The sequence below is a fragment of the Lissotriton helveticus genome, chromosome 10, assembly GCF_964261635.1.
Source record: "Lissotriton helveticus chromosome 10, aLisHel1.1, whole genome shotgun sequence".
Classification (NCBI taxonomy): domain Eukaryota; kingdom Metazoa; phylum Chordata; class Amphibia; order Caudata; family Salamandridae; genus Lissotriton; species Lissotriton helveticus.
In genome coordinates, this window is record NC_136071.1 from 818,090,855 (window position 1) to 818,115,323 (window position 24,469).

Here is a 24,469-nt window from a genome sequence, read left to right on the forward strand (position 1 = left end):
AATAACTTTTGTGAAGATTATGTTCAGTGTATTTTATTGTGACGAAAATCCAACAACAGAAGTGAAATATGAAAATTTTTTGGTGGCATTTGTAATAAAGCTTGAAACATTGAAAGAACATATTTAAACCAGTTGTTTTTGAATGGTTGCACAGATTGATGCTGTGGTGGCGCGGAGAGATGTTGTGGTGGTGACGAGTGATTTTGTGGCGTTCAGTGATGCTGTGGTAACGCATAGTGATATTGTGGTGCCCCTGAGTGATGCTGTGGTAGTGCTGAGTGATGCTGTGTTGATGCGACAGATAGATAGAGTGAGTGCGATAGATAGATATATAGAGTGAGTGCGATAGATAGATATATAGAGTGAGTGCGATAGATAGATATATAGAGTGAGTGCGATAGATAGATAGAGTGAGTGCGATAGATAGATAGATAGATAGAGTGAGTGCGATAGATAGATATATAGAGTGAGTGCGATAGATAGATATATAGAGTGAGTGCGATAGATAGATAGATAGATAGAGTGAGTGCGATAGATAGATAGATAGATAGATAGAGTGAGTGCGATAGATAGATAGATAGATAGATAGATAGAGTGAGTGCGATAGATAGATAGATAGATAGAGTGAGTGCGATAGATAGATATATAGAGTGAGTGCGATAGATAGATATATAGAGTGAGTGCGATAGATAGATATATAGAGTGAGTGCGATAGATAGATAGATAGATAGATAGAGTGAGTGCGATAGATAGATAGATAGAGTGAGTGCGATAGATAGATAGATAGATAGAGTGAGTGCGATAGATAGATAGATAGAGTGAGTGCGATAGATAGATATATAGAGTGAGTGCGATAGATAGATATATAGAGTGAGTGCGATAGATAGATATATAGAGTGAGTGCGATAGATAGATAGATAGATAGATAGATAGAGTGAGTGCGATAGATAGATAGATAGAGTGAGTGCGATAGATAGATAGATAGATAGATAGAGTGAGTGCGATAGATAGATAGATAGATAGATAGAGTGAGGGCGATAGATAGATAGATAGATAGATAGATAGATAGATAGATAGAGTGAGTGCGATAGATAGATATATAGAGTGAGTGCGATAGATAGATATATAGAGTGAGTGCGATAGATAGATATATAGAGTGAGTGCGATAGATAGATATATAGAGTGAGTGCGATAGATAGATAGATAGATAGATAGATAGAGTGAGTGCGATAGATAGATATATAGAGTGAGTGCGATAGATAGATAGATAGATAGATAGATAGATGTTAGGGCGATAGAGTGAGGGTGATAAAATGCCTGACTCCTACACCATTTTTATAGCGGTGGGGGCCTGGAATAGTGTGAATTGTCACACTTGTAGCAGTGTGCTGGTTATTAGTTGTCTAGGTACTGTCATTGGCAGCGCTGGCAGTGGCCATGGGTGATGCAAGCTGTGGAGGCCTCCTGACAAAGGACCTGACACTTACAAATTAAGTACTGGTACATGTAGGTGTATGGAGAATTAAGTACATGTAAAGTGAAATTATTAACATCCCCATAGGTAAACAGAATGAATGTGACCTTGTGTTATATCATTGGTGCTCATGTAAAATCATTCGGGTCACGTTCCAACCATTTAAAACTGCAAATATAAACAGAGGGAGTGGATGGAATGGAGCAAAGGTTTGGTGGGGGCAGGAGGGAATGAGCAGCAGGGGGCAGTGGAGACGCTCACGGTGGAGGCAGCGAGACACCAGGGAAAGGAAGGAGCACAGGGGCATGTAAAACAAACAGAACATCTTCAGGTAAATTAAACAAGAAATATAAATAGCCCTAGTTTTGAGATGAGGCCAGTCCTTTCGTTTTTCCGTGGTACTGACCCTAGCGTGCGTTGGTTTGTGCGACGTGAAGTTGTTTGTTGCTTGTGAATGCTGTCCAACTGCTCGGAAATGTGTCTGCATTTGCTTTTGTTGTGGCTGTCTGCGCCATGCCCATAAATGAAAGACAATGGGAGCGCCAGAGACTGGGTCATGGAGAGAGGCAGTGGACGAGAGAGAAAGAGGGGCAAAGCAGAGAAGAGACGGGCCCACCCGGCCCAGTGAAAAAGATTAAGGCACTGCATGCACACTAAGTGAAACAGAAGTGTGCAAGCAACACTGGGTCATTACTTTAAACTAGCACTCTCCTTGCTAAATGAGGTAATCACTCTTTTGATGCTCCTTAAGGCAAAACTCACTGCCTGCTTTAAACTGAGGATCAGATGCTGAGCCGCAGACATGGAGCTTTCCCCTCCGCAGCGGCAGATGGGACATTGCTGGAAACGGGGGCGAGCGCGGCAAAATATTTCAGTGCACCTGCCTGGCTCTCTGTCCACACCGCAATGCCCTGGGCAGACACGAGGGGGCCCAAGAGTGCTCGGGTGTGTGTCTGTTAAGCTCAGCGCTCCGTCCGTATTCTTGTTTGTTATCTCATTTGACAAGTACGGAATGGCAAATAATTCAGTTTTGCCCGTGCCTCCACTGTGCCGCATATTGCCATGATGCCTACACATTTAGGTTGAATTGCAGGAGGTGAGTTGCCGTGTAAAGCCTGCAATACCATGCTTGCCACTGTAAACTTCACAAGGGTTGCCGCTTTGAACAAAGACACATGGCCCTGGAAGAGGCATTTCCAGCCAGGACATTAGCGTCTGAGGAAGGGAAAAGCTCTGTCTGTGCCCGGAGGGTGGTGGGAGAGCTTATAACGTAAAGCTGAAGGGGGAAGCAAATGAGCTCAGGAGTGGTGCGCTCGCAGTAGGGCACTGAGAGGTGTAGTCAACTGCCGGAACATAGGAAGTATGCTACTTTGGCACTATTTTGAAAGTTTGGAGACGTGAAATTACAATACATTGTTGCCCTAGACGCCTAGCCGTATCATAACTCAGAACATGGTTATATGTGTTTGTGAATTTAATCACACTGTACGTTTTTTCAAGCTGTTAAAATATTTTCTTTGTAAGGGGCAATGTCAACAAGGGCGGCACAGGCGCTTTGGCAGCAGGGGACCTACTGGGGGGTACAAGCACCCGAAGAGTAAAACACGAGCAGTGTAGGAGCGACGAGAGAGAAACACTGGGGCCGCCGTGAAACAGAGGGAAAGGTGCAGGAGGACGGTGCGGGCGCAAGACAGGAGGGGAGCGGGGTGGGGTGCAGGGGGACTGGCGGGATGAGAGCAGAGGCAGCTGAGCTCTTTAAATGCACTGGTAGGTGATACCTGCAGCTAGCAAGAAATTAAAAGGGAGCAGCGGGGCTCTGTCACACACACCACCTAAAGTCGGTGGGGGTATCTGGACGATACTGCGTGTCAGTGATTCTGTTCAAGCGCCAGCAGTCACGTGGAATGCGCTCATACTTGCCGGAAGAAGGACTTTGAAACACAAATTCTTTTTGTTCCGTGAGAGGGACAGGTTTCTCACTTACCATTCAAATGTATTAGGAATTATAGATACTGAGAACAAAATACTGAAATAGATCCGAAACATAAATTCTATTTATTAAATGCACGATGGGCCCATATATTGCTTTCTAATGCAAGCACGAGTGTTTTTCCCAGTCGATACAGTAGCAGGCAGGGACTGCCAAGCAATATGCACAAGAAGGCAAAAGTGAAAGCAGGGTGCGCGCGCACCACATGCGAAGACGGGACAAGTTTAAAAACAAGTACGGGAAATGCAAGCGGCGCGGGGGGGCGGGGAGCAGATCCATTTGAAGTAGCTCATGGCCTCGCGGCAGTGAAAGTAAAGCAATTAGGGGGGAGGTGGGAGGGAGGCTGATGGCTTTGATGTGTGAGCGCACGCTGATAAGCTTGTGGGAGGGAGGCTGGGCTGCCTTTGATGTGGTAATGCGAGGCAGGCAGGCAGGCGGCTGGTGGCATTGTGCACGCGCTTTTTAGGGCTTGCGCAATGACCTAAAAAGCACATGCACTGCAAGGAATCGCCAGTGGAATCGCCAGTGGTGGTTAAACTCTGGATAAGCCACAATAGAGCTTCGCCAGCTATGCGCAGAGGCGCATCAGCAGGCGAGCCCTAAAAAGTGTTTTCAGGATTGCTTCACTTTAGCGCCTTTGATTAAATCAATGCACTAAGCGGCCTTTATGAAAATCAGTGAACTGCACCCTTTCTGCTGTGACAATTGTATTACTAACTCAAGAGGCAAGTCAGTTTTCTTGTTTCCTTCAATTTCATACTTTTCCCTTTATAGAGGGAACAACGCACAAGAAATGTTGTAGAGTGTGCATCCAAAACTATTTCAAGATGCTCTCAAATGTGGTGATCATGGAAAAGGAGGTACAGTGCAAAAAAGGAATTGGCCAGGATCACCCTGTTCAGTCAAATATGGAAGATGGGACTGACACTAGAATAGTTGTATCAAAATTAGGGTCTGTTAAACCATATACAAGAGAGGTTTTAGTACAGTGCATATCCAAAACTAAATTATTTCAAGTGGCTTTAAAATGTGTTGATCACTGAAAAGAAGGCTGAGTGAAGAACAAAAATTGCCCTGAATTACACAGATAGGTCAAGCTGAGAAGTTGTGATTGAAACCAGGGTCTCTCGGATAAGGATGCCACAACTAGTAAAATCCCAAGTCCAATAAAAGCTTCTTACTGGCCAGAGCATGTTGTGCAGGGTAATTCAAATGATTCTTTTTGTTTTTATAAGATGGGGAAACAGAGTAGAAATATCCCTCTTCATAGAACAGCTACACCTTTAGCAGTAATAGTTCAAGCATCCCTCCTCCAGAGGACAGGTACAGCTAAGGTAGCACCAGCAGGTACAAATCGGGCAACAGCAATTCAAGCTATAGTTGCTCAATGAATATGGGCAACATGACCGTAGCAAAGCAAAATCCCCCTCTCACAGACTGCTATAAAAAGCAATCTTTCATTTCTTCAGAAAAGATCCATCATTTCATCGCAGACATAACTTAGACGCTTAAGTCATGATTCACATGTAGATTTCAGTAACAGGTGCTTAAATCACTGAAATGAATGCATAGGTCAGAGGTGTTCAAACTGTGGGGCTGGCCCCCCTGGGGATCCGTGGCTGTATTCCCAGGGGATGGTCAAAAATGTCCAAGTAAGAACTTGCAGGCGCGGTGCGTCCATAGGGGTGTGGGGGCGTAGCCCCCCCGCCCGCAGCCGCCCGCAGGAGACACCGAGGGAGAACTGACAATGCATGCCAGTCAGCATGACGTCGGGAGGCGTCATGTTGATTGACATGATTGTCACCAGGCAGGCAGCAACACGAGTGCGCATGCGTGGGGACGGATGATGAATTTTTTCCCCGTGCCCACGCATGCGCACTTGTGTTCGTGCTTTTTTGCGCATGCCCATTAGGAGCCCTTCGGTCTCCTAATGGGCGTGCTCTGGGCGTAGAGTAACCTGTGCCCCTGCAGCGCCAGGATTGTCTGATATATGGAAACAATTAGTGCGGACATGGCAGCCTGTTGACACGAGCTGTGCAAAAGAGTGACCACACGCAAGTAAGGAGGAAAAAAGTGTTTTGACGTGTTTTATTTGTTTAAGATGCCCGACAGCACTGCAGTGCTGAAAGAAGAAAAGCGTGCAGTCTTAAGTAAAGAGTGCACCCTGTACGGATGTGTGCAATGTGGCTATTAATCAACCGTAGACAGTGTGAAAAAAGTTCAGTGGGGATGTAAATCACAAACTTATAGCCAGTTTCTCGCAGACTCCTGTCAGGTCAGTTTTCCTCCAAAGAGACCACGGATGTTACAGTAAGGGTAAAATGAATGTGAATATATTAGATGGTGGAGTTGGGGGACCCAGCTTAAACGTGATTGGCCAGTTTCTAAGAGCCGCAGCAAAGGAAATTGAACAGGGAGAGTGGGTGCATGGATGGATGCATGCATGATGGGTGGATGGATGCATGAATGATGGATGCAGGTTGGATGGGTGGATGGATGATACATGCATGATGGGTGGATGGATGCATGAATGAATGATGGATGCAGGTTTGGTGGGTGGGTGGATGGATGGGTGGATGCATGAATGAATGATGTATGGATGCAGGATGGGTGGGTGGATGGATGGGTGGATGCATGAATGATGTATGGATGGATGCATGGATGCATGCATGATGGGTGGATGCATGATGGATGGATGGGTGGATGCATGAATGATGTATGGATGGATGCAAGGTGGTTCGGGCTCGCTCACTGCGCTCGCTGCGGTGCAATATGCAAATTAGTTTACGCCTCACCACTTTCAAATGTCACCAGCCGCCCCTGAGAACTTGTAAATAGAAGTGTCCGGGAAGCGCCAATTAGTTCATTCACAGTGTTTCCTGGCAGTCAGCACTTTCGAGCAGTTGTTGAAGGGCATGGTAGGGACAATTACATGATTAACAAGCACTGGCGTTGCCAATAGGTCTCGCATTAGGAAAGTTTGAGCTATTGGTATTGTAAATGACAATTATTTTTTTTTGTGTGTTGGTTTTGAAAATAGCGAAATTAATAGCTTTGTCATTTACACTGCCAATAGTTATAACTTTTGCAAATTTGATACCTAAAGCATTTGTAATGCAATATGTGTTGTATGTACGTGACTTACATGTATTGATATTACAAATAGTGATGCAGTGGTGGTGCTGAGTGATGCTGTATGCTATGCTATGTTTTGCTATCCTATGTTTTGTTTTGTTATGCTATGTTTTATTATGCTATGATATGTTTTGTTTAGTTTTACTATGCTATGTTGTGTTTTGTTAAGCTATGCTATGTTTTGTAGTGTTTTGCTATGTTTTGTTATGCTATGTGTTGTTGTGTTTTGTTATGCTATGTTTTGTTATGTTATGCTATGTTTTGTTATGCTATGCTGTTTTGTTTTGCTATCCTATGCTTTGTTTTGTTTTGCTATCCTATGCTTTGTTTTGTTTTGCTATCCTATGCTTTGTTTTGTTATGCTATGCTATGTTTAGTTTTGCTATCCTATGCTTTGTTTTGTTATGCTATGCTATGTTTTGTTGTGTTTTGTTATGCTATGCTTTGTATGCTATGCTATGCTTTGTTGTGTTTTGCTGTGCTATTCTTTGTTATGCTATGCTTTGTTGTGTTTTATTATGCTATGCTTTGTTTTGCTATGCTATGTGTTGTTGTGCTATGTTTTGTTGTGCTATGCTATGCTTTGTTGTGCTATGTTTTGTTATGCTATGCTAAGCTTTGTTTTGTTATGCTATGTTTTGTTGTGTTTTGTTATGCTATGCTATGTTTTGTTATGCTATGCTATGTTTTGTGATGCTATGATGTTTTTTGTTATGCTATGCTTTGTTATGCTATGCTATGTTTTGTTGTGCTATGCTATGTTTTGTTGTGTTTTGTTATGCTATGTTGTTTGAGTTTTGTTATGCTATGTTGTTTGTGTTTTGTTATGCTATACTATGTTTTGTTATGCTATGCTATGTTTTGCTATTGGTTGTGTGGTTGTGTGTGGTTGTGTGTGTGTGTGGGTGTGTGTGTGGGGTTGTGTGTGTGGGGGGTTGTGTGTGTGTGTGTGTGGGTGTGTGTGTGTGGTTGTGTGTATTTGTGTGCCTGTACCAAGTGCCTTATGGCATGGTGCAGCACCATGCAAGAACAAACGGAATTCAGTCTGCTAATTATATAAATCCTTTTTTGTGAAGCTGATTTTCTTTGATTTCTAACCAAACGTGCAAGAGAAACGAAGACATTAGGAATGAAAGAATTGGCAAGGACTTAAAAATCTTGAAATCGCGGGTTTGAAGCGCCTGCCCTACCTCTGCGGTGATCAGGGACGTACAGAAAAATAATCGTGCACTGAGTGTGCTGTGTAGCTCACAGCATTGCGGCTGTGAGTCCTTACGGAGTCTGATAACAAACAGTAAATTGAGGAGGGGGCGCCGTGCGCCCTGATGGCAGATAAGTGTGAAGGGTAGAAAGAAACGCGAGAGCGCACGAGCAGGCTTCTGCTGCAAACACGCTGAATTGTTTGGGTCTGGTGTATATAAGGGGCTGTGGACCCAGATTGGTGGGGGGCGGTAACCCCGCAGAACGCTCGGCCTGTTTGTTGGGGGTCTCGCTCTGTGTTATGAGCCCAATGGAGGAGAGAAGCAGATACAGAGAGAGAGAGAGAGAAAGTCAGACAGGAAAGAAGGAGTCGAACAAAGAAACACACCAGAGCGCGGAGAGTCAGAGAAAGAGAGAGGAAGGCAGGAAAGCGAGCGAGATAGTCGGTAACGGGCAGAGGTGGGGTGGGGGGAGCAAGCGAGAGTGGTGGCGATCAGGGAGTGAGACAGTGCAAACACGTGGGTGTTTTGGTGAGCAATAAATACGCCCGAGAAGGGAATAGAAAAAGATGCGTGGAGGGAAGCCGGATGGGGGCGGGAGAGCCTGGTGGGGGGGGGGAGGGCGGGAATGCGAGCGAGGGGAGGAGAAGTGTGGCAGGACTTCTCTTCTCATTAAGTGTTTTCAGTTAAGGTCATACAGCTGGGCTGCAAGCAGACACTTACCCATAGATAGTGGAAAAGATGGTGAGAAGATGTAACAAACCCTTCAATGTACGGTTGTGGTATGGTAAGACAAAGCTTGGAAAGGTCGGTAAAAGGAGTTTGGCAAGGATGTCTTCTTGGGTTATAAACAGAGAAATAAATAAAGCAGGCAACAATAACAAGAATAACAAGAGCGTAAAGGGAAACTGAAAGTACGGCCGGCCACCGGCCAGCCATGAATAATTAGGGGAGGAGAAGCCGCACAGCACACGCTGGGAGAAGCCCTTTGATGTGCTGTGCGGCCGTGAAAAAATGCAATTAGGAGGGAGGGAGGGAGGCTGATGCGCGTGCTTGTTTGGTCACGTGATTCACGTGAACTCAAAGAAAACCGCACCAAAAAGCCCTTGGTTTCACGAGGATTTTGAGCACTTGAATTCTCTCCATTTCCCATTCCTTCGGAATGGAAAAGGCGAGACCTAAAAAGAGCAAAATATTCTATAACTATTTTGTTCTGTTTTTTTCACCTTCAGGTAACTGCAGATAAAATAACACACCCTAAATGAAAAATGATTTCAATTTAATAGTTATGAAACCTCAATTGGTTAACGCAATCACTACATATGTCTGTGTGTGAGCCCAAAGAGTCACAGAATTGAATCCTGGTGAGCGCAGTGGGGAAAAGGAGCTTGTGCATATATAGTGCTACAGCAGACAGCACTGTGAATGTGAATATGTAATCATTATTTTAACTGTATTACACACAGTAAAAGATAGCCTGCTACAGAATGGGTTAGTCATATCTCCCTGGAATTATGCGTCAGGTGACCGCCAAATAAAGCAGCAGGATTGACAAAATTATGGAAGAAAAGGCAAATTATGCAGCATACTGCAGCACATTTTTTGATAGTAATCAGTATTTTATTGCACATGGTAACGCCCTTTCTCATCATTAGTACCAGTTTAACATCAAAATACAGAAATAAGCAAATGAAAGGTGACCAGTTAACCTTTGTGAAGGGCCTTCCTCTGCCCGGTAACACATAACCACATTTTAGAAACTTTTGATTTGTTTGAGCTAGAAATTTCATTTGTTTCCAACTAAAATCTGCAGTTTATGCACTGGATAATGTATTAGGTGGTAGATCCATAATTATGCAAAAAAATCCATAGAAGTGCATAATTCTAGTGGCTTTGGGTTTATTGTATAAGATAGAAATCATATATTTAGTAATAGATAATAAGACTGTACATACCACAAACATTTCAAATTAAACGACACCCTCCAGAACTCAACTCACCCTTATGTCACTTAGGAAACTTCAAGTGATCTATCAATTACGGTTTATACTGGGTCCCAAGCAGCCCTTACATTAACCAATGGCACCCATATACATTTCTTTCAGGTAGCAGGTACCTTGGTGAGAAGGCCTATTTCTTCTTTACCTCTCTGTCCCACCCTAGGCTTCACAACACATGAGAGCCCAAACCTCTCCCTTTTAACTTTCACCCAGAGGCACCACAAGGTCCACATTAACTGTTCAGGGATTGCGTTTTTTTTTTGTTTAGCAAAGCATGAGAACTCATTTTGTGATATAAAAAAATAGGCACATCAGTCCTCATAGACCCTGCCCACTTCAACAAGCAAATAGCCTTTCAGATAAGCTGAAGGGAGCCCAGCAGAGTTGTGTTCAGAGCCCTGATCATCCAGCCCCTTGGGCTTGAGAGTAATGGGCCAGGAGAAAGAATCAAATAACGGGATCCATTGATAATGTAAAAGACATGGTCAGTAGGAGTAGTGGGATCTGTGGCTATTTTGTCCATCTACCAATAGGCAGACACAGATCTTTCTTAGAGAGACGACTTGAGGAAGGGGCAATATAGTAGTGCTTTTTTAATGCAAGGGCCAGAACTGCCATTAATGTACCATGTGCAGTGACACTAGGACCAAGGATGTTAGTGTGCAACTTCATCCCAATTATGACGGTCTTATTATCAAAAGGTGGAGTGGAGGCCCCGTTTCCTTGCTACTATTAGGCCCATGTCACCCCTGCTGCATGGCCGCCAGCGCCAGGGTAGACGAGATTTGGGGCATTGTTCCCTTTTTCTTATTACAGAAAGAGGCAGACAGCTTACTTTGAGCCTGAGGCCCAGAAGGAGTAGCGCTGTGTCATGTGTAGAGGACTAAGCCTGTTTCGAAGGGCTGTAGGTATCACAAGTGCTGCAGTGGCATGGATGCCCAGTGGAGTGCAGAGCAAACTAAACCGCAATTATGGTTGTTTTACTATTCTTCCTTGTTTGCATTAGAGCCCAGCACACCCTTGCTGTATCAGTGTTGCTCTTTTGGCCCTATACTAAGGGCCCAATGGATGTGAATATTGAAACAGAGACATCTTAGCTTGGGCCTCAGAGAGATGACAGATGGAGTGTGGTGCATGATCGGGACCCATGTTTTTACTAAAAGCAGAGGAGAGAGCCTGTTTCACAGGACAGTAGCTGTAAGTAGTGAACAAGGCAAAGTGACACTGGATCACAGGGACAAAGGGTCCCACTGCATCAAAACCATGATTATCTTACTTTCCTTAAGAGGCACTGGGCTTTGCTAGCATTCGAGCTAAGGAAGCCATTGCTATAAAGTGGGGGCAGCATGTGGGAGTTCATTTTTTCCTGAAAGGAACAGTTTGTTTCAGGACTGGAGTGATAGCCAAGCATGGTAGGAAAAGCAGAAAGGCAGCCTGCTACTCGGGGTTAAAGCAATGATTAGGGCAGCAGGCCAGGTACATTAGCTTATTGTTGTGAATAGTGTTAGGAGGGCGGCTCAGCCGTGAGAGCTTGCTGTAAAACATTTCTCTAAAGATTGTTTTTAGACTGGATCAACCAGATAAGTATTTTATAGTCAGCAGCACGTTCTGCCTGACCTGAAGTTCACCTGTGGAATATATAATTTTTACCAAAGGCCTAGCCGAGAAGGGATGGACAGGAATTGTTTGGCGTTCTCTGATGACCAGAACGCAGCTATTCTGGCAGGTCCTTCATTGTTTCCAGACTCATCACCAATACTAGTTCAGCATGAGAAGAATGGGAAAAGTTAAGTAACGCCAAAAAACACCAGGTCAGGGTGGCTCTGCATGGAGAGCTTATGACAGAGTACCTCTGTGCTGGAGCAGCACCAGCTAGTCTACTAGTGAGAATAGAGCCACGTATTTTCCTAGGGGATAAGAAGTTTAGACTAGATTGAAGTTATATTGCCAATATATGCACAAGAGATTGGCTGATATTGATTATTAATACGGCAAAGAGGTAGAGTGATGAACTGTTGGTGGAGATTTTAGAATTAGAGGAAACTCTAAAGAAAGACACAATCATTAATGATACTAAAGAGCAGTTACAGCGGATCCAAGAGGATTTGGCAGAGTACAAGAACTATATGGTTAATCAGAAGATAAAGGAGTTACGAAGAAATCTTGAGAAGTACATACATGAGTGGGCTTTTTTTTTTTACCAGGGTGGAGGGGTAGACAACAGCAGAGGAAAACACCCCAGAACTGGACCTTCGATAATACCTCGAGCGAAGAAGAAGAGGGGGTACAGCCACCCAATCCTGGTAGAGTAAAGAATGACCCACAGTCCAAGTCCAACAAGGATTTAGGAGCTCTGTTGCGTTCTTTTTTAGGACAAACTCACAGGGGCAACAGAGGAGTAGGGGCACAGAGGGGCCAAGGTCGTGCCCGACAGAACCAGGGACAGCAATGGCCAATGTTCTTGCCACACATAACCCGTAGTCGGGGCAGGACCCCGCTCTAAATAACATAGTCATGAACTTATCAGACTATGAACTGACATCTAAAGAGATTCGGGTCCTCAATAAAGGATTGGGATATGTTCCCAACCCACGACATAATGCCTTTAAATGTTGGACAGAATTCCATGAAACAATGAGGAAGATCAAACTTAAAAAATGTGTTGCCAATAAAGACTTAGAACCAGAATCTATATTCGTGACTAATTTGCGACGTCCCTCCCAGTTTTGTCTGCCCAGCTCATCAGTAGGACCTCAGCTAGTCTACTATTCCAACATTATTCCAACAGAAGGTCTTGGAAGAGATCTCGAAACTGGAACAACGAAATGGCTTTAATAATATGAGCCATGCAGATTGGGAGGCAGTAAAGACACTACAGGACAATAATGCCATAACTATAAAGTCCGCTAATAAAGGCGGGCAGTTGTAGTTATGAAAACCACAGATTACGATAATAAGGTGTTGAGGCTGCTAGGTGAGAGTAACAACTATCACCCCCTCTCTAGAGACCCCTTGTGTGAACTTCAAGATCTGATCATCGAGAGGGTGGCGGAAGCTAGGAGTAAGAAATGGATAACGAGCAAGGAGGACGAGTTTCTTGTTAACATCAAGCCCAGAACTCCGGCCTTCTACATATTACCTAAGGTGCATAAGGCACAGCGCCCCTGCCCCCCCCCCTCCCCGGCGCCCAATAGTATCGGGAATTTCTTCAAGATACTACAGATATTCTGAACACCCTGAATGATTTGGCATTTGACTCCAAATTTTTAGTTACAATCGACATAGAATCGTTGTATACTAGTATCCCCCAGGAGGCTACGCGTGTGGCAGCAGCAAGAGCCCTGGGGGAACAAGAGTGGTTCTATGATACCCCTCAGTCGTTCGTGCTCCAGTGCATAGAACTCAAATTGACACGCAATTACTTCTGTTACAAAGATGACTTATACCTGCAAGTGTCCAATAGATTAATGGGCGCGACTTTTGCGCAGTCTGGACTGCATTTATGTAGGCCAGTTTGAGGAACACTTCTTGTATCATTCGTCAAATCCCTTCCAGAGACATAATGGTCTCTGGAAGAGAAGTATTGACGAGGTTTTGTGTATTTGGACTGGAGAAGAGAGTACCTTTTTGGCCTTTCTGGACTGGTTGAACAGCAATGACACGTGTCAGCGGTTTACGTGGACAAAAAGTAACAAACATGCTGTATACTTAGATCTGGATATTACTGTACAGGAGAATAAAGTATGCATTACGGTCCACCAGAGAGGGACTGATAGGAATTCAGTGTTACACTACCAATCCTATCATACGAGAGCCCTGCAGGATAATTTCCCAGTAGGTGCATTTTTGAGGTACCGACGTAAGTGCACGACTGTGGAGTCTTTTTCACAGCAAGATAAAGATTTGGCGGGTAAATTGATGCAAAGAGCCTATCCCAAGAAGATAGTTAACAGGGCCCGTAAAAGAGCACGCAATACTCCCCGGGAGGCTTTATTGGAAATAGAGCCATATCCCCTGCACTCCCCTCTTGTGAAGACATATGCCTGGACATCAACAGTAAGGGCAAACCTGTGTGTACGTTACACACCATTTATCACCCTCCTGGGGACAACCCCATCTTCATAGAACATCTCATGGACATGGTCACTACGTACACGGGACGACAGAACACCCACATTTTCCTGGGTGATTTCAACCTCCACTGGAACGACCTCAATGATATTGTGGTCAACAGTCTTAAAAACGTACTCAACGCACTGGACCTCAAACAAATTTGCAACAGCCCAACACACAATAAAGGCGCAACTCTGGACCTAATAATCTCCAAGAGCGATTCCACTCACCTTGAGTCGATCCTCCCCTGCGATTGGTCGGACCACCACATCATCACCTTCTTTATCAATGAAACTATTAAACTCAACTCGGCTCAACCCACAAAACCCAAAGTTTGGAAAAGAGACTGGAAAAAACTCAACCCAAACATTTTACCCATCTCCATTCACAATCTACTTTTGTCACCCGCTGATGCCTCCAACGTACATGATCTCACCAACCATTATCTCAACTCCATGACTACCATAATCAACAAATTTTCCCCCCTTCAACTTAAGCGATTTGCCACGAAAGACTCTAAACCTTGGTTCAATGGCTCGCTTAATGATGATAGACACTCTCTTAGAACTGCCGAACGCAACTGGAGATCGGTCCCATCCGCCAAGCGGCTCATGATTCTAAAGAAAAGAGAAATGCGTACTACCGTAAGATTATTGTAGGATTAACAGGAGTGTAACCCGTAGACCAGTTCAGGACTGGGTAGGTAAGATGCAACAAGAACACAATGTCCTGAAAGGTGGAAGTCGGAATTGCCTTTGGATTCGTGAATGCCGCGGACGTCGATTAATTCAGCGTACGCGAAGCACGGCTGATTCCTAGAGCCGGCGAGAGCACTGAGTCAACCAGCAAGCTCCTTCGTGCAGCCCACAGACGACCCATTCTGGGGCTCCAAAAGTCACCCTGACCTCTCCCAAGACTGTTGCTTACAAGGATTCTACTTACCCAGGATCCTCCCAGCACTCCTTCATCCAGACAACCAGTCCTGATGATGATCCGAACTAACCCGGATCGAAACGCCGTCGACCTGACAGCCTGAACAATAGGCGCACTTCTTCCCTGTGGCTCTACATTTAAATAAAATACAATTAATCGTGCCTGCTGTAATATCACAATGTCACATGCGCCGTCAAGCCACTCACTGTAAATAGTTCACACTTTATGCACAGTGCACCATCAACGCTGTTCACTTTTCACTTGCGTCGCCACTTGCACTTTTGTACACGTTTTTTGCACCAAGTTCTATGTGGTTGTCATTAATTCAATTTATGCAGTGCTGTTCTTAACTGTATACATCCGACCTTGGAACTAATGTAACTATATTAAGATGAATAACTATCTTTTTCCTTAAATTACGAGTATTCTCCTTCTTTTCTGCTCAAGTAATGCTATGTGCATGCTACCGTAAGATTAGGCGCACTAAAGCAGACTTCTTCAGTCACCAACTTGACCAAGCAAGAAACCGACCAAAAAAACTCTTTGAATTAATCAAAACAAAATCTAAAGACGCGCCTCAGCGTCCATCAGACCTATCGCAACCACAACCCACATGTGAAGATTTCTCGGCCTTCTTCAATCTGAAGACTGAGAACATCAAGAAAGATCTCCTCAATGATCTTCTCTCTCACTCCTGTCCACTCACCAATACCTCCCTTCTACCCATAAATGTAACACCTCAAACACCCTCAAAGTATCTTTTAAAAAACAATGCAGCCTGGTCTTCCTTTCACATCTACACTGAAGACGCTATAGGCGAGTTTCTCAAGGCCCTGAAGCCTGCTAATCACCTCACCGACCCTCTTCCCGCAAATGCGGTTAAGGAACTTACCCCACTGCTTCTCCCTCTCTGGACCAAAATCATTAACAGTTCACTCCTACAAGGTTGCATCCCTGACTCCCTTAAGGTTGGGCAGGTCTCTCCCATCCTTAAAATACCCACAGCTGACCCGTCGGACCTAAACAACTACCGTCCTATCACCAATATTCCCACGCTGGCCAAACTTCTGGAAAAATGTGTTCAACACCAATTAACTAAACACATTGACCGCTTTAACGTTCTCAATAAACACCAGTCTGGTTTCCGAGCAGGTCACAGCACGGAGACAGCCTTGACTCACATCATTGATGATGCTCTCCAGATACTGGGTCATAATGGTTCATGCCTGCTTATCCTCCTAGACCTCTCATCAGCCTTCGATACTGTCAAACACAAGAAGTTGATAGATCTTTTGAGCTCTAGAATGGGCCTGTCTGTAGCAGTGCTCAACTGGTTTACCTCTTTTCTGCAAAACCGGTCCCAAATAGTCACGGTCAACAACTCCTTCTCCAAACCCTTGCCAGTCTCGCTAGGCGTGCCACAAGGTTCCTCGCTATCACCAACACTTTTTAATTTATTCATGGAACCACTCACAGATCTGCTTCAAATGTCCAACGTGCAATTCCACATGCACGCAGATGATACCCAACTCTACCTTAAGATCAACACCTTTGAAGACATCAATCTTCTCAACACGACCCTAAAGACCACTCAAACATGGCTGGCAGAGAATCACCTCAAATCGAATGCCTCTAAAACTGAATTCCTCCTAATTGCCCCTCCTGCCAAAGTCCCCATAATGCACGAGTGGAACACCTCACGGCATTCAACGTTCAGCCAACTATTGTGGACTCAGCACAATACAAACGACAGACAAAAAAATGTTGTAAAACAAAAAAAAATTGTAAAATACAAATGGTACATTCAACGTTCTAATTTCATCACACCCTCGTTTTATAGCCACAAATTTTATATAGACAAGGGGGGGAAAACTCTTGAATTGTACGATGGTTAGGCGTGTGATGAAATTAGAACGCTGAATGTACCATTTGTATTTTGCAATTTTTTTTGTTTTACAAAACATTTTTGTCTGTCGTTTGTATTGTGCAGGTCACAATAAGATTGTAATTTTAATTTGTATTTTAACTGTTAAGCTTAGGAACTTTATGATGTAGACATGTTAACTGTCGTAAAAAATGTTGTAACGTTAATAAATTTTATTGTACTTCATGTTTATGACCGCATCAGTTCATGATTTTATCTGGTTGATTTAAAGCCTAAGTTTCAGCTTACTTGTTCTATTCTGCAAGAGAACCAGCTCATTCTCAAATTCATCTTAAACACAGGCCTTTGCTTCCTTGAGTTCCTATGTACATGTTATCAATGTAAAGCACCCTATCTCTCGTTATCAGGGCTCCTCTGCTCGTTATTACCTTTCATATTACTGGTCCGCCTTTGTCGGTCCCATTGATGTTATTCTTGTTTTGACCTACTTACCGCTACTGTATTAACTTTACTCCTGCACTTGTCTTGTACCTGCGACACTATTATTCCCATGTACTGTAAAGCGCTCTGATACCCGCAAGGGTCTTGTCTGCGCTCTATAAAACTTTGAAATAAATAAATAAAATAAACACAAGAGAAGCAGCTGACTGTCTACCTACCAGTGGTTATGACATTCGACCCTTTAGCCTCCAAGATAAGACATGCGATCAGGAGACATTGGTCGTTGCTGTCCACTGTTGATTTTAAGATGGCAAAATCCAGATTCGAATTTAGACGTGTAAGTAATTTGAAAGACAAACTTGTGCACACATGCCAAGTACTGAAACCAAAGATTACTACGATGCCAGCCGGACACTATCCATGTGAGGGCTGTTCGGTATGCGAATTAACAACAAAAAACAACACTGTGCAGCTGTACAATGGAAGAATATGGCATTTTAATAAGTTCTCAAAGTGGAATACAGTTTATGTCATATACAGATTAACATGCCAGTGTGGGCTACAGTATATTGGCCAAACAACTAGAAAAGTCACAGTGCGGATTCAAGAGCACTTAAGCACCATCAAAGCAGGCAAACTCACAACGCGCTTGGTACAGCATTTTAATGAACACAAGCAGGACCTTCGAGCATTAAGCTGGGTTGTTCTGGAAAGGGTAATGGCCGGCAGTGACAGCATCGAAAGAATACTGGCTAACAAAGAAGCCCTTTGGATCTTTACTGAGAGAGTGGATCAAACAGGATTGAATGACCACATTGAATGGAACAAAGTCAGTAGATAGTAGGGCTCTACGACTGACTTGTTCATTAAGCTGGGATCTGGACTGTATGGGAACACTACCACCAACACACAAAATATTATTGTCCTGGGTGCACTACTTATACAATCACTCTAGATGCCGTGGGTGGTGGAGATATGTATGTGCAGTATAGAATACCAGTGTAGGCACACTGATGTGAGTTTTAAGAATATCAGCAGCCTTGCATTTATGCGAATAATAAGATAAAAGGAGGACATAAGACTGTGGTTCCCAAACTGTGCGCTGCGGCACCCCGGTGCGCCGTAATGAGGTGCCAGGGGCGCCGCGCACACTAGGGTGACCAACTGTCCGTAAATTCTTTTATCATCTGTTTATTTTGGCGATCATAGGGAGCAGCGCTGCTCCCCTGTGAGTGGCCTCACCCCCCTGATGGAGCCGCCTCGCACTCCTCCAGGAGCACAAGAGCAGCCCCTCCCGCCCATTGTCATTCAGTATGCCGCTGATTGCCACATACAGAATGACAATGGGGTAGTCTGGGGGTGTGACACCATGTGGCGGCCTCCTCCTGCCTCAGGGTACAGAAGGGCATTCTGTACGATAAAAAGTAAAACGCCCACGCTGCAGTTAGAAAATACTTCATTCAAAGAAGCCTGTAAAACAAGTTAAAAAGAACGGGTTATCGTTCTCTCACTGTCCTGTCATTTTAGAACTGAAGTATTTTCAATATTGTATTCAACAAAGCAATGGTTGCTCCTTTTTTTTTTTTAAGGAACTAGCAACCATTGACAAAGCCAATAGTCCTGGCTTGTTGAGGTGTAATGATACTTGCTGTATTATATATCTGGATGCAATGACAGAAACAACATAATACCAGTGAGGCGGAACACTATGCTAAGCGCAGATTTTTAGCCTAGGTGTTTTAAACTGCGCTCTTAATTACATCAAACACCCCCCTTTGAAGGACCGCCCAGTTTTTTGACACCGCTTAAAGCCCTGGAAACAACACCACGTTACAGTAACCTCACATCCTGGCACTGTGCATCATGCATGACTTCTACGTTTTCAGTCTGCCTATGTGCAGGGGCATAGTGAACTCTCCACCAGCCCACCCCTTGCTGTAGTTCATTCTTGATGAACCTCTTCTGCCTGCAACTCTGCAGACAAAGGCTCAGCTCATAATGTGAAAAGGTGGGTGAGTAAATAAGTGAAGGAATGTCTGAATGGCTGGATGGATTACTGAAAGGATGAATGCATGAATGAAAGGGGGGAATGGATAGATAATGAAAGAAAGGATGGATGGATGAGTGAATGAATGGAAGTATGGATGAGAGCAAATGTAAATAGATGGATGTATGGGTGTAAGGGTAGATGGATGGGTAAAAGTGTGGATGGGTGTGTGGATGGATGGATGAGTGAATGGGCAGCTGATCGGCGAGTGAATTGGTGGATGGGTGTGTGAAAGGATGGATGGGTGGATGAATGAAAGGGTAGATGATGGGCAAGTGAATGGGTGGATGGATGAATTCATTAAAAAAATGGTGGATGGATGGATGAGTGAAAGGGTGTATGTAAGGATTGATGAGTTAGTGAAAGGGGGTAGATGGACAAAAGGATGGATAGATGAGTGAAGTGAAAGGGTGGATGGATGAGAGAACGGATGGCTGTATGAGTGAACGGATGGTTGGATGAGTGAAAGAATGGATGAGTAATAGGATCAATGGATGGATTCATGAATGGATGAGTAAATGGGTGGGTAGATGGATAGATAAGTGAAAGGGGGATGGAGAGAGAAAGGGAGGATGAATGACTGAAAGGGTGAATGGGTGGAAGGATAAATGACTGGGTGAATGGATAAGTGAATGGATGGATGGATGAGTAAGTGAATGGATGGCTGGGTGGAAGAGTGGATGGATGGATGATTGTACAGATAGATGGGGTGAAAGGGTGGGTAGATGAATAATGGATGGATGAGTGAAAGGGTGGATGGAGGGATGGAAGAGTGAAATGATGGACATATGGTGGATAGGTGTGCAAATGGTTGAATATGTTTGGATATAGATGGGCACACAGATGGAAGGACAGACCTTTTTTAGTGTAAAAATAAGGCTGGGGATACTGATTACGACAGACCAAACTCAATGTTCCATTTTCTCAGAGCGGGTCTCAGTACCAAAAGGTACTGAAAGCAGCAGCTGGCATAAATAAGGGTTTGGGACCAGGCACTCTGTTGGGGAAAAAAACGATGGATTGGGATGCAGCCAAAGTGATTGCCAGTGGATGAGATTAATAATTCAAGCATTCCAACCCTTATAATACCTTCATTGCGTCCCAAATACTTTAAAGAAAATAACAGGAGGTACACACCACCCACCCACCCACCGGTAAAAGAATTGTGGGGAGCCACGGCCAACTGCCGATTAGGTCAGGGGAGCCACAGGTCAAAAAAGTTTGGGAACCACTGACATAAGAAATTGTACTGCAAACCATTATGGTTTCTGTAGTGTTCTGAGTTATAAAATTTGAACATCACCAGAGTAATGGCACCGTTGTGTGGAATAAGAACTTTACGTAGTGCACTATAAGTATATAAGGACTCGGTTTTTAACAAATCCTTTATGGCATTAACTCGGGACACTATAAAGAGGATTGGTTGAGGGAATATAAGGAGGTATGAATGAGCACATTACATTTCTGTTTTGAAATAACCATTGTGACGATTGTCCTTTATGGACGACGGCTAAAACATGAAATTACATCAGACAAACAAAGTGAACATAAATTCTAGGTACTAATGTCAAAGTTCTAAGGAGAAATCTAGAGCATCAGACATATGATAATTGCAAAAAGATTTAAAGGCGGAGACGTTCCAATATGGCCGCCGTAGTGGTGTGGAAAGTCAGCTGATCTGTACTTTAGCACGAGGTCACATGGTCCTCACGCTATCGGCGTGCAGTACAGCGACGGGTAGATATTGCCCCGTCTGTCGGCGCGTTGTGAAGCTGGGACGAGACGCTGCTTTATACGATTGCGGGTGCGGTAAAAGTATGCATTGGTACACCGGGGCTGTACTACTGGCGATATTGAGGGGCCGGCACTAGTCTCCATGAGGAGAAAGGATTTTAAGAGCGTGAGAGAAGTCCCATGCGGTAACTTAAGGAGATGGCCCAATTAGATATGTACTGTTGGGTCATAACGGAGTGGTTTGAGTCCTTCTCGATGTGCATATGTTGGGAAATGATGCGATCACATTGATATGACAAGGGTCTTATCGATCGTTACCTTGCATGAAAACGATATTTGGAAAAACAATGATTTGGTGACAGGGTCAGTACATATTTAACGAAGAGAAAAGGCACACACTAATTGTAGTGTTGATGTAAGGCTTTGATATTATTTCCACAGGTGCAACTGATAAGCAACTGTAGTGCTTTCCAAACAAGGGATGTACACACCCCTTTTGGTCTGGTGCAGGCTAGTATCAAAGCCCTCTGCGGACACCGGGTACCTTTATATGATTGAAACCCAAGAGTAAAGAATATACATTACGTTTAAGTATGATTTTATATGGTTGACCAGGTTTTACTGATAGAATTGCTGTCCCTTTTGTCTTGTCAGCCAATCCACATTACAAAAAAGATTGTCCAGAGAGGAGAGTGATTGAACCCCACGCCCTGACAAATTTGCCACAAAGTATGTAACTGGCAATGAAACATATTGGCCTTTTTGGAAAAGGTTAGTAACATGCAGTGCTTTTAATCTGAGTAAGCTCACATCTTCAAATAAAGAGGGCAACTTAACAGTGAGTCTTAACTCGATTTTAAGTTGCATTTAACACACTGTTCTCTACATATCACTGGGTTTATATTTTGGGACAGTTGATTTCTTTTTTCTGCCTTTCTTGTCTCTCTTGGACACCATTTTCTTTGTTTCAGTGAGTGGGCAACCGATGATGATATACCTGGGCATACTGGCGAGAACCTGCTGGTAGCCTCCCTGGTGTTGCATACATGAGGTGCCCTCTCACTCTTTCACGTATTTTCTAGTACGTGTTCTTCACTCACATGTTGTGGGGGATGGTGTGCTTGGTTGGGCGGCTTGACTGACAGCGGTTCTTCTACCCTTTTTTTAAGAATATTAATTTGAGAGTTCTGGCACTGCGGGAAATTGGACGGGTGCCAAACAGTGGGTGAAAAAAGAGAGACCCACATTGGAAGCAGTGCCTAAAAGTGACATTAAAATGAACTCTCTTATAGCCAGGTCTTTATTGTATTGATGATCAAGTACATTGGGGCCCAGGTGTGAGGGGCTCACAACACTTATTTGGGGTAGAATTATCTGGTTTCGTGAAACATATTTGCTTTTATAATGCTCACATTTAGTGCACAATTTGAGCTACAGAACAGTGCCTATAAAATCTCATACTCCCAGCCTCTTGCACCCATCCTTACCAGTCCCGCCCTCTCAAGTCCTGGTATAAAAGTTTAAGAGGGGGTCCAACTATAAAACATTTTCTTTTGTCAGATTCAGAGCAAAAAAGTTGGAAAACCTGTGTTATAAGTGGATGAGTGAGTGAATAACCAAGTTCTGACACCATTCTCACCTAGCTGATATTTCACGTCAGCACCCAGCAATATTTTGCTGCTATCCCTCTGAGACAGGTTTGGTTTTCCATGTATTGAGAAGTTGCAGTAACCTAGTAAGACGTGTTTTTTTTTAAAACAAACTCAGTACTTATGCTATAGACAGGCACATAGATGCCAAACTCTGTCCTGTCATACTAACCGATCATAACACAGCTAACGTTGCTGCCAGGTCATCACTTTACATGATGACCACCAGCGACCGTATAACGTGTCCGTAAAGCATCCAGTGACATGAACGAACTGGCACAGACCTTCCGACAACATAACATACAATTATTTGACTACGCCTAATCTGGCCGCCACTGCATGACACTGAAACGCCTATTAAAACCGCCAAAGACTAATGTTTACGAAAAGTCAGATATGTAAAGGGTAGCATTGTGACGTCATGTCGGATGTTCAACACGCACGATGATGTCATGAGATATACAAGGTCGTGGGGAACCAAAGTATGTCCATCAGTTACATAAAATGCAGTATTCTAAAAAGGTGAAGAGATCACTCACCTGTGGTTGAACCGTGGCGTAGAAGGAAAACATCTCAGTGACAGGATACTTAACACCGCAATAAACTTTTAAATGGTCTAAATCTCCAAAGCGCAGCCCCCAGCCCTTCGCAGCGCTCCTAGCAGCAGCCGGTCACGCAAAATGGCTCCTAGTGGCAGCCGCTGACGTTTTACCGCTGACCCGGTGGTGTTAGTACGCAAGCACTTCCGGTTTAGCTAACACTATCACGGACCCTTACTGTGTAAACTAAACATCTGTTGAGGAAGGGTTGATCGTTTTCGTTGCGTTATTCGTAGGGTCTCTACAGTATGGCTCCAAATTAATTGTATTTTGATAGTAGGTACAGGGCATGTGTTTTGTACACTTTCTGCTTCCATTATTTTTTTTTTATTAGGCAGAAAGATTAAACAGCGTCAAATGCTAAACACGTAAAGAACCACGTCCTGTGTGCAAGGGTGCCTATTTTTTTTCTCAAAAACGTAGTGGTTGTTCCCACTTAAAAAAAAAACCTTTGTGTTATAACTTGCCCGTTAATTTCGGTATTCGTTGTTAGGAATGTGAATGACATCAGCTGAGAACGTGTTTACTTCGGCTGTGTCAGTGTCAGTTGAAATGTCTGCTGCGGCCACAGGCTTCCAGGTGGGTGTTGAATAAAGACTTTCTTTTAATGGATAAGATATCCTCGTTTCATTACTGTCGACACTGAAATGTCTGCTGCGGCCACAGGCTTCCCGGTGGGTGTTGAATAAAGACTTTCTTTTAATGGATAAGATATCCTCGTTTTATTACTGGCGACACTGAAATGTCTGCTGCAGCCACAGGCTTCACGGTGGGTGTTGAATAAAAACTTTCTTTTAATGGATAAGAAGATATCCTCGTTTTAAAAACGTTGGTTTACATCATGCTGCGTAGTTTATCGGCTTTTGCGTTTTTAGGATATGTGGCACCAAAGTGTGTATGAAGCGAGGAGTATGCAGATTAATCTGAGTTCGCTTAGGTGGAACAGTAGTTAGTTCAGTTCAGTTCAGTTCTTTATTTATTTCGGTGGTTAAAAACCATCATAAAAATCCATAACATTACACGTCCACATATAATCAGACTGAACAATACAATTTTAAAAACAAGTATAAAAATTGTTGTTATTTACAAGCTTTAACAAAAAGAGGGGAGCAGTAAATTCATAACATCCTCCATCAACCCCTTGTATTTCTTAATTTGACCGCAATTTTTAAAAAGCTCATAATAGTACACAGTAGCTCTTTGTAAGAATAATAAAGCAGTTTTAGCATGATAAATTTTTGATTCCTTTAAAATGCCCACCAGGAATCTT

At 43.7% G+C, this 24,469-nt stretch overlaps 1 protein-coding gene across 1 annotated transcript in view; it reads right to left on the reverse strand.

Moving 5' to 3' along the window:
* The window catches only part of YME1L1 (YME1 like 1 ATPase), a 478,651-nt gene extending 455,335 nt beyond the window's left edge, over positions 1 to 23,316 (reverse strand). The window contains exon 1 of the mRNA XM_078663402.1: positions 23,140 to 23,316. Coding sequence (XP_078519528.1) covers positions 23,140 to 23,172 — 33 coding nt within the window. The 5' untranslated portion in view covers positions 23,173 to 23,316. The remainder of the gene's footprint in view (positions 1 to 23,139) is intronic.
* Positions 23,317 to 24,469: the final 1,153 nt, after the last annotated feature.